The following is an 11352-nucleotide window of genomic DNA, read 5'->3' as shown; positions in this document are numbered from 1 at the left end:
GTTTTTTTTTTTTTTTTTCCTATGCACATAGACACATTTTTTATGATCAAAATTTGGACTATACTGTTAGCAGTTGAAACTCACCGAGCAGCTCTGTAGAAAAAAGGCCTGGCAAACTGCTTTTGTAAAGATTACAGCTAAGATATATCTATATGGGATCAAATTGACAACAGCAACTCGAAAGATCAGATAGGAACCTTAGGGCGCAGTGAGTTTATATTAATGGGTGAGGAACAACTCAGCAAAAGAGGGTGAGAATGGTTGCACAACTCAGAGAATGTAATCAGTGTCACTGTATAGAAGCTGTTGAATTGGTGTATCTTGCTGTGTATATTCTCAACAACAGCAAAATAAATAAAATGGAAAACAATGGTTACAGCCAAGATAACCCTGTTGAGCAGTTGTACTCTGTAACTCATGAGGTTGCCATGAGTTGGAATTGACTTGACAGGTACAAGTTTGGTTTGGCACATGACCTACTTTTTTACTTAATATTTCGTTAGCATTTCCCATATTCTTAAGTATTCTTTGAGAAATGTATTAGTTTCCCTTTTGCTACTGTAACAAATTACCACAAACTTAATGGCTTAAAACAGAACAATATATTATCTTACAGTTCTGGAGGTCAGAAATCCAAAATCAGTCTCACTGGGCTAAAGTCAGGGTGCCTGCAGAGCTGCATTACTTCTGGAGGCTCTAGGGGAGAATCCGTTTCCTTGTCTTTTTCAGCTTCTAGAGGCTTCCTGCATTCCTTACGACCCCTTCTTTGCATCACTTCAACCACTTGCTTCAATCCATAGTCACATCTCCTACTACCTAGTACTCTGGTCTCCTGCCTCCCTCTTTTAAAGCCCCTTGTGATTACACTGGGCCCACTTGAATAATCAGGATGATCTCCCCACCTCCAGATCCTTAATTTAATCTTACCTGCAAAGTCCCTTTGGCCATATAGGGTACCAGTCACAGGTTCCAGGGATGAGGAAGTGGACTCTCTGGAGGCCATTATTCAGCCAGCCCCAGGAACATAATTGGACATTGTTGCATAGCCTTCCATAGTATGGATGAACCATAATTATTTAGCCTGGCCCCCTGTTATTGCACATTTAGATGGTTTCTAATTTTTCCCAATTATAATCTTGCAGTATTCATTCTTAGACATAAATAGTATGTTTTCAGATTCACACTTCTTTGGGACAAATTCTTAGGGGAGATTTTAGAAAAGCCAGACCCCCCCGAGTTCCCACCCCAATTTTGCCACTTACTGGCCCCATGCAAGGTACTAAACTACTCTGGGCCTCAGTGTTCTCATCTACAAAATTGGAGTAGTAACAGTTTGTTGAGAGGATTAAATGAGTTAATGCATGCAGATTACTTAGATTAGTGCCTGCCGCATAATAAACGCCAGTAAGTGTTAGTTTTTTTTCACTACTGGATTTACTAGATAAAGTTGTTAATGCTCATTTTAAGGCTTTTAATACATGTTGGTAAATTACCATTCTGAAATGTTACAAGAGATTTTTACATTCATCAACAACTTTTTTTCTGTTAAAGTGTTACTTAGTATTTAAGTGGATTGTCTGTCTTTTTGTTGTTGAGGTGTTGAAGTTTTCTATAAATTTTAGAGATTAGTCCCATGTCAGATATGTCATTCCCCAAAATTTTTTCCCAGTCTGTAAGTTTTTTTTTTTAATCTTAGAGAAGTCTTTTGATGTCCGTAAGTGTTTAATTTTTAGGAGGTCCCAGTCATCTAGTTTATCTTCTACTGTTTGTACATTTTAGTTATGTTTGGTAGTCTGTTTATGTCACAGATTAGACCCCTAAAGACCTGTGCAAAGAAAACTACAAAACACTATTCAAGAAACCAAAAGAGACCTACATAAATGGAAAAACATAGCATGCTCATGGATGGGAAGCCTCAACAACATTGTGAAAATGTCAGTTCTACCCAAAGTGATCTACAGATACAATGCAATCCTGATCCAAATACCAACAGCATTCTTTAATGTGATAGAAAAATGAATCACCAACTTTACATGGAAAGGAAAGAGGCCCTGGGTAAATAAAGCATTATTGAAGAAAAAGAACAAAGTAGGAGGCCTCACACTACCTGATCTCAGAACCTACTATACAGCCATGGTAGTCAAAACATCCTGGTACTGGTACAACAGGCACATAGACCAATGGAACAGAATCGAGAACCCAGATGTGAATCCATCTACCTATAGTCAGCTAATCTTTGACAAAGGACCAAAGTCCATTAAATGGGAGAAAAGACAGTCTTTTTAACAAATGGTGCTGGCAAAACTGGATGTCCATCTGCAAAAAATTGAAACAGGACTGATACCTCACACCATACACAAAAACTAACTCAAAATGGATCAGAGACCTAAATATGAAACCTAAAACAATGAAAATCATGGAAGAAAAAATAAGAACAACACTAGGAGCCGTAATACATGGCATAAAGCAACTACAAACCGTAACTAACAATGCACAAATGCTAGAATATAAACTAGATAACTGGGAGCTCCTAAAAATTGAACACTGCTCATCAAAAGATTTCTCCAAGAGAGTGAAGATAACCTACAGACTGGGAAAAAATTTTTAGCTGTGACATATCCGAGAAGGGTCTAATCTCTAAAATCTATAGAATACTACAATGCCTCAATAACAAAAAGACAAATAATCCAGTTTAAAAATGGGCAAAGGATATGAACAGACATTTCACCAAAGAAGACATTCAGGCAGGTAACAGAAACATGAGGAAATACTTGAGATCATTAGCCGTTAGAGAAATGCAAATCAGAACTACAAGGAGATATCATCTCACCCCGACATTAATGGCACTAATCAAAAAACAGAAAATAAACAAATGTTGGAGAGGTCTCGGGGAGATTGGAACTCTTATGCATTGCTGGTGGGAATGTAAAATGGTACAACCGCTAGGGAAAATGATAATGTGCCTCCTTAAAAAGCTAGAAATAGAAATACCATACTATCCAGCAATCCCACTCCTAGGAATATATCCTAGAGAAATAAGAGCCATCACCTGAGTAGATGTAAGCACACCCATGTTCATTGCAGCGTTATTCACAATAGCCAAAAGATGGACCCAATCTAAGTGCCTATCAACAGATGAAAGGATAAACAAATTATGGTTCATACACACAATGGAATACTACGCAACGATAAAAAACAATAATGAATCCGGGAGACATCTCACAATGTGGATGAATCTGAAGGGCATTATGGTGAGTGAAATAAGTCAATCACAAAAGGACAAATACTGCATGAGACCACTATTGTAAAAACCCGAGAAAAGGTTTACACATAGGAAAAAAAAACTTTGATGGTTATGAGGGAGGGGAGAGGTTGGGAGAGGAAATCACTAACTAGACAGTAAGAAAGTGTTAACTTTGGTGAAGGGAAAGACAACACACAGTATAGGGGAAGTTAGCACAATTTGAGCAAGACAAAGTCAAAGAAACTTTCTAGATACATCCAGACACCTTAAGGGACCGAGTTACCGGTGCTGAGGGCTGGGGATCATGGTCTCGGGGGTCATCTAAGTCAAGTGGCATAACATAGTTCATGAAGAAAATATTCTACTCCTACTTTGGTGAATAGCATCTGGAGTCTTAAAAGCTTGTGAGCAGCCATCTAAATTACATGTATTGGTCCCATCACATTCAGAGCAAAGGAGAATAAAGAAAACCAAACACAAAAGGAAAATATTAGTCCACAGGATTAATGGACCACATGAACTCCAGCTTCCAGTAATCTGAGCCCAGAACTAGATGATGACCAGCAACCACCACTGACCACTCTGACAGAGATCATGATACAGGGTTCCAGGCGGAGTGGGAGAAAAATGTAGAACAAAATTCAAATTCACAAAAAAGACCAGACTTACTGGTCTGACAGAGACTGGAGGAACCCCTGAGACTGTGGCCTCTGGCCACTCTGCTAACTCAGAAGTGGAGCCACTCCTGAAATCCATCTTTCAGGCCTACAAAACAAACAATAACACATGTGAAGAACATGCTTCTTAGTTCAATCAAGTATATGACACCAAATGGGTAACACCTGCCCAAAAGCAAAGACGAGAAGGCAGGAAGGGACAGGAAAAGAGGACTAATGGACATGGAGAACCTTGGGTGGAAAGGGGGAGAGTGCTGACACATTGCAGAGATTGCAACTAATGTCAAGAAACCATTTGTGTGTAAATTTTTGAATGAGAAACTAATTTCTGCTGTAAATTTTCTCCTAAAACACAATAAAATTAAAAAAAAATAAAAAATCAGGGTCCCTAGATTTGCCCCTAATTTTCCTTCCATGATCTTTATAGTTTTAGGTTTTGCATTTAGATCTTTGATCCATCTTGAGTTAGTGTTACTTGATTTTTATGGTGTAAATCATAGAAACACTGGAGTTAATTTTAACAGAAGTTTACTTTACTGTGAATCTTCTCAGAATTTGCAGGAATTCTGTCAATTCCTTAGAATGAGGGATGCTTCTAATTTCACTCTGACAAAATCAGTCTTGCCTGTTGGATGTTGAGATGCCATTGTCTTTAGCAGTGATGGGTCATTGACACAGCCAGTGGTCTGCTTATGCACACCATGATCTGCATACATGAAATCTGATATGAGATATTGTCCCCTCCGTTTTAAATTTTTATACTGTCTCCCCTCAGTGCATTCGTGGCAACTCAAGCTAAATATAGAATTATTATTATTATTATTATTTGCATATTTTAGAAACATTCTCAACCTAACAGTTATAAGAACAGCATAAAAACTTTTTCTCCTAAACCATTTAAGTTTCTGACCTGATGCCCCGGGAAATGGTTAGTGGGCCTTTCGTATAAGCAAGGCCCTTCCCATGTAAACACAGCACAGCTGTTAAAATTAAGAGATTAATATTGGTACCTCACTTACCATTAATCCATAGTCATGCTCCATCCATGCTTTGTCAATTGTCCTAGTGATGTCCCTGACAGCACATGGGTCCCATTCAGAGTCATGAGCTGTATTTAGCTGACATGTCCCTTGAGTCTCCTTCAGTCTGGGGCAGTGGCTCCATCATTCCTTGGCTTCTGTTACCCTGGTGCCATTGAAGATTCTAGGCCAGTTATTTTGTAGAATATCCCTCAATCTGGGTTCATCTGATGTCTCATGATTCTGTTCAGGTTGCGTAGCAGCCTCACAGAAGTGATGCTGCTGCTTCTCAGAACATCTGTCCAGGTGGACACAGTTCCATGTGTCTTACTGCTGGCAATTGTGGTCACTTGGTTAAGCTTCTCCACTGCAGAGTTACTCTTTTTCCTTTTGTAATTGTTTTGTTGGGAAGCATTTTGTGACTGTAAATATTCCATTTTTCAAACTTTGGTTTTATTTATTTTTATCACTGTGGACTCATAGTTTCCTTTATTCGTTGTCTTAGGACCCTTACTTTCATTATTTATTTTGATGCTCAAGTTGTCCCAGATTTGGCCAGTGGGAGCCCTGTCACACTGGCTTCTGTGTCCTTTTGTCACATTCCTTTTGAGCACGTCTTTGCTTTCTGGCATAAGAACATGTTTTAAGTTCATCTTGTTCTTATCTTGCCCAGCCTTTCTCCAAGGAGCCTGATTTCTTTTAGTGGAGAATGGTATGTAGAAAACCAGTTCTGGGCACTAGGTGTGCTCACTCCTATTGGGATGTCCCCGCTCCCATGTCCTCTCAGTAGACAGAGCTAGGAAATATCTGTATGCATGTATATAGCTATGAATGTATGTTTAGATGTGTGTATATGTATGCACACACATACATATACAGATTTGCATGGATTTCTGCATCTGTCTATATATTGAAAACCATGAGTTCACACTGTACTTCCAGTTTCAGTCTGATACTGCCCGGGTCATTCGGTTTTTTTCCCTTTTCATGTTTGTGATCCCCTTCTCTAACAGTGAGAAACCTGCCTCCCATTATCCTCAGAATATTTATTTGTTTGGTCAAATCAATTCCCCTCGTAATTAAATATCCCTTTGTCACCACTGCTCTCACCCTGTTACCTGTGTAGTGCCTTCTTTACCCTACTCAGGGTCTGACACCCCTCACACCAGGTGCCCCCCCTTCCTCACCCTGCTCAGGCTCCAACACCCAATATTGGGCCACTGCGGCTCTCCCCCAGATGCCTACCTCCTGCCCTCAACCAAATCATTCAAGAGGGAAGGAGAAAAGGAAAAGTTGCAACTGTTTTTAAAAACTGTTTTTTTTTTATCTTTTTGTGTGTGTGTTGTGTGAGTTTGTTTATACACATGCTGTCTAGGCTGCTGCTTAGCTGCTTGCCACTAGATGGTGAGCCTGTCTTAGGGAAAATGCTTACCAGGTTTACATTATATAGAAGAACCATGAAGGATCAGTCGTTGACACAGGTGAATAAATGTATTAGGTGCTGGAACGTGAGATGTGTGTTTTTAAAGCCCCAGTAGACAAGTCAATGGGGACTAGTGATCTTTAGAACACACCAGCCGAAGCGTGTCGAGGTGGTAAGTTGTGCCAGGCCTTGCCTGTCCAGGGTGTTCACCAAGCCTCCAGCCCCCGTGTGGTGTTTTTGTTTTCCTCAAGGGAAATTTATGTTTTGAAACGTCCTTATTCTAGAATTGGGAGACCATAGAAACCTCAGAATCTGTTGCCATAATTTTTACAAGCCACATTAAAAAAAAAAACCCATTGCCATCGAGTCAATTCCGACTCATAGTGACCCTATAGGACAGAGTGGAACTGCCCCATAGGGTTTCCAAGGAGCACCTGGTGGATTCGAACTGCCAGCCTTTCCGTTTGCAGCCGTGGCTCTTAATCACTACGCCACCAGGGTTTCCATAAGCCACGTAGGTCCTTCAAAAGAGTGTTTTCTTAGAGCCCAGATTTCACTTCCCCCTTTAAGACCATAATCAGGTCAACCAGATTCAGACAGACCAGGGAGGGGAGGTGTTTCCTGTGCCCATCATTTTCAGCCTTCTCATTTATTCCCCTGGGGTTTTGTACCACAGGTGGGCTTGAGACGGAGCAGGTTGGCTGGAATTGCTGGGCACAGAGGGTGCTGTGTGGCGAACCAGCTCACTCCCCGCTAGCAGAGTGCTTTTCTGGAGGGGGTCAGTGACCTTTTAATGACTAACCCAGTTGTCTCTTTCAGTTGACTCCACTTCCTTATGGAAATTCTTCCCCACTGATTTTGATTTCTTTTTAACCCCCCCCCTCCCCCGTTCCCTTCTGCCTACTTTCTCCTCACAAAGAAAAGGTACTGGATTCCCTTGGATGCTGCCCTAACCACGTCCTCCCAATGCCAGTGCTTATCTTAAATTTAACATGTTCAAAACTCAAGCTGTGCCAGTGGGACCACACCGACTTTTTACGTGTCGGCTTCTCCTTCTCAGTTAGGGCAAGCTCTGTTTGTCCAGTTGTTTGGGCAAGACACTTTGACTTCTCACTTGCACCCCTACTCCCCACATCTGGTTCATCAGCAAGTTCTGTCAACTTTGTCTTCATAGCCATGATCTGACCCCCTTCTCTCATCTCTGGCCCTGCCCTGATCCAAGTCACTGTCTTTCTCGCCACCAGATTGCTTACTTACAGGAGCCTTCCAGTTGGTCCCCTACTTCTGACCTTGTGCCCTTCCAACCGGAAACCAGAGGATCCAGTTAAAATGTAAGGCAGATCAGGTCACTTCCTCGCTCACAACCATCTAATGGCTTTCTTTCCCTCTCTAAATAAAAACTTAACACCGTTTCTCTAATTCCTAAGGCCCTCCCCAATCTGTCTAAAGGCTGACTTTTCTGGGCATGCAACAGCCAGCATTGTTTTTTTTACTGCTGCTCTAATTTTCCACTGTGAAGATTGACAGGTTTCCCTCCATCCAGGTATTTTGAAAGCTATCTGTGCCCACATGTAATTTAATACTGAGATAACATTTTTCTTTAGCAATAGCTTAGCTTACAACTGTCTTCTGTCTTTTGTCACTTCCAGTGTGGATTTAATCTGGTTTTATAACATATGTAACTGGCCAAATTTCTTTAAGTTTGAGGCATCAGGTAAAATAAATTGAATGACAGTAAAAACCCTTCTATATGCTTTTCATAGAACTGGCAGAAGGTATTTTGAAATCTGAAGAGGTATAGTGTGAGGTAATTTTAAAGCACAGTGTGTCTTGAAGAAGGTGTGAGATATATATAACCTGTATGAATATTAGTTTGCCCTTAGGTATTTATTTCACTGAGAAAGGAAGGATGTATATTCCAAGCTTTTGCCTGAAAAAGTGATATCACTTGTGGGGAATTCCAAGTCTAGTTGGGGAAATGTGCCAGAGATGAAGAGTTGCAAATGATAGGAAATACGAAATCTGACATATAAGCAAAGTAAAGTAGGCCCTGGGATTATGATTCTTTCCTCTCTTTGGCTGCTAGGATGCTCAGGGCCAATGTGTTTACTATTCCTGTGTTACTTAGTTATCCTTAGTTTTTTCCATTTTCTTCATTTATTTTATCCTTCTTTTTATTTTTAAAGCTTCGTTAAACTTCCCTCCCCCGAAAGAGGTGAGATATAATTAAATAAAAATGAAATAATAAGATATTTCATGGTTGTGTTACACATTCATTTGTCTTAATAACTAGGGACCCTCTTACCTAAATTGTGTCCCTGGGTGATAATGTGCTTGGCTGCTAACCTAAAGCTCGGAAGTTTGAGTCCACCCAGAGGCTCCTTGGAAGAAAGGCCTGGCAATATAATTCCAAATAATCAGCCATTGTTAACCCTATGGAGCACAGTTCTACTCTGACACACATGAGGTCACGGTGAGTGAAAGTTGACTCAACGGCAACTGGAACCTAAATTGTAAGTATCCCTAAATCACACCTGGCTGTGTAAGGCACCACTAATTGCTGTGTGTGCTGTGTTTTGTTCTGTAGATTGGCTTATAGAGCGATTGATTACCTCCGTTGGACCTTGGTTCCGTGGTACAAATGGAATACAGGACTCAGTAGTGTCGACCAGAGCGAGAGGAGCCTGATACCCAAAATGGAGAAGAAGCGAAGAAAGAAATGAAAGCCTCTTTTCAGGCCAGACCACAAAAGGCCATGAAATTTCACTTTTATTTACATTGGACAAGACTGCAAGACGGCTGATCAGTAATGTTTCAGCTTTTAGCTGGAATAAAAATTAACTTATAATCAAGGAAGCAAACAGTGTGATTTGAATTTATGTGATTTTCTAACCATATCCACTCATTACCATGAAGCTTGTCAACATCTGGCTGTTTCTGCTCGTGGTTTTGCTATGTGGGAAGAAACATCTGGGTGACAGACTGGAAAAGAAACCTTTTGAGAAGGCCCCGTGCCCTGGCTGTTCCCACCTGAGTTTGAAGGTGGAATTCTCTTCGACAGTTGTGGAATATGGTAATGATATGGTTTTGAATGTTAGGACACCTGTTTTTTTCATACTTACTTTAAACATTAACTTTTGCCCAAGAACATTCTCTTTCTGCAATAAATTTCAAATGGCATGAGGGGCCAGCACATGGATGTTAACTCTGCTTACATTTGTTGTTTTCCTGATACAGTTAGCTTAAGTGAGACAAGGTAATTGATATTCTGAATTATTTATTGACAGTGTGATTCCCAGAACAGTTGCTGTTGTAGCTGCTGAGGGTGAGAGGTTTGGAATGAATGACTAAACAAATAGTCTCATATAATCCACTCTGGGATTTTGTCATTGTTTTCAGTAAAATGGAACCAACTGAGCAATTATTTCTCTAAATTCTTTTTTGAAAAACTTACGGAAATCTCTTTGCTGTACATTCAGACTTCTGTTAATATCTCCTTTTGTGAAGATAGTAAAGGTGTCTGATTTTGAGTGATGTGGTCTGTATACTAGGTGTGATCAGGGGATTCACACAGACCATTTTAAAGTCTGAAGTCTGCAAACTGCTGTCCAAGGTATTTAAACTGATCTTTTGTTTTTGCTCTTTTTTCACTTTGGGTTTTATGATTTTTGAGGTTTACTTTGAAATATAACTTTTCTTTTAAACAGTGAAATTTTAGATTTGATATGCTATAGTACATGTACATAAATTCTTACTTTTATTTGTGGTCATTGGTTTTAGAATATATCGTGGCTTTCAATGGATACTTCACAGCCAAAGCTCGAAATTCATTTATTTCAAGTGCCCTGAAGAGCAGTGAAATAGACAATTGGAGAATTATACCACGAAACAACCCATCCAGTGACTACCCTAGTGATTTTGAGGTGATTCAGATAAAAGAAAAGCAGAAAGCAGGGCTGCTAACACTTGAAGATCATCCAAACATCAAACGCGTCACACCCCAGCGGAAGGTCTTTCGTTCCCTCAAGTATGCGGAATGTGAGTATTGTGACTGCAGACAATCTGTCACTTCTGACTCTGTATCCCCTCCATTTCACTTTGAGTCAGAAACAGAATGCACATACTCACACAGGACAGTCCCAGCCCCACAACTCGTTATTTTGAAAAATTTTCAAACTGACAGCATAGTTGAAAAGAGTACAGCGAACACCTATATCGCTTCATCTGGTTTCACTGATTGTGAACATTTTCTTGGCAAGAATTTTTTTTTAAATGAGGCTTTATGCTATGCTGGTAGAAGAAAACCTGAGGGTTTGCAGTGGAGGACGGCAGTGGTTATTGTTTGGAAGTGACTGTTTATCCAAGTTAATCTCAGAGCCTTTATGCCTTGAGGGTGCAACTCCCCTTCACTCTCTGGGAAATAGGGTCTCCGTGTTTCCTCTTTCCTGGCCTGTTATTCTGGCGATGTGTTTTTATTTTTATTCTTTTTTAAGGCACTCTTGCAAAACATCTTTTCCTTGGGTTTCATTTTATCTTTCTCACCGCTTCGTGACATGGTTTCAGGTCTGCTTACCATTATATCTCCACTGGGTTTATTTAAGTCATGACCTGTGCAGAGTGAGGATGGAAAGATTTTGATGGTACCCTTTTCAGCTTGAGGACTCATTCTTTTCTACCTCAGTACAACTTGGGCTTGTTAAAGTAGAGTTTATGCTGAAATAATAAATTGCACGTTTATTGCATAGTGTTTCCCAAAGCATATGGACTACCAAAGGACACTTTTTTCCCTCTTTGTCATAAACCAGGGTAACAGATTGCTAGTTTTGTTATTGTGTACTGTTATTTATTTCACTGGGAAGGAAAGAAATTAAGTTTTGCTCTTCTTCCTTTGTGTCTCATATAATAGATCTGAGAGCCTCTGAGGTTTTGCTACATTAAAAAAAATCATAATAAGGGAAAAGGTTAAATAATTTGCCTACTGTGACAAGC

The 11352-nt window shown here is 40.1% G+C and overlaps 1 protein-coding gene across 1 annotated transcript in view; it reads left to right on the top strand.

Annotated features, from left to right (window-relative positions):
• Positions 1-11352, top strand: part of MBTPS1 (membrane bound transcription factor peptidase, site 1) — a 58873-nt gene that overhangs the window by 4450 nt on the left and 43071 nt on the right. Inside the window, exons 2-3 of the mRNA XM_004377728.2 lie at positions 8951-9436; positions 10144-10401. Coding sequence (XP_004377785.1) covers positions 9274-9436; positions 10144-10401 — 421 coding nt within the window. The 5' untranslated portion in view covers positions 8951-9273. The remainder of the gene's footprint in view (positions 1-8950; positions 9437-10143; positions 10402-11352) is intronic.

This window comes from Trichechus manatus, unplaced genomic scaffold (genome assembly GCF_000243295.1).
Source record: "Trichechus manatus latirostris isolate Lorelei unplaced genomic scaffold, TriManLat1.0 scaffold00053, whole genome shotgun sequence".
NCBI classification, from domain to species: domain Eukaryota; kingdom Metazoa; phylum Chordata; class Mammalia; order Sirenia; family Trichechidae; genus Trichechus; species Trichechus manatus.
The sequence above is the reverse complement of the archived record's forward strand: the minus strand, read 5'-3'. Positions and strand labels throughout refer to the sequence as shown.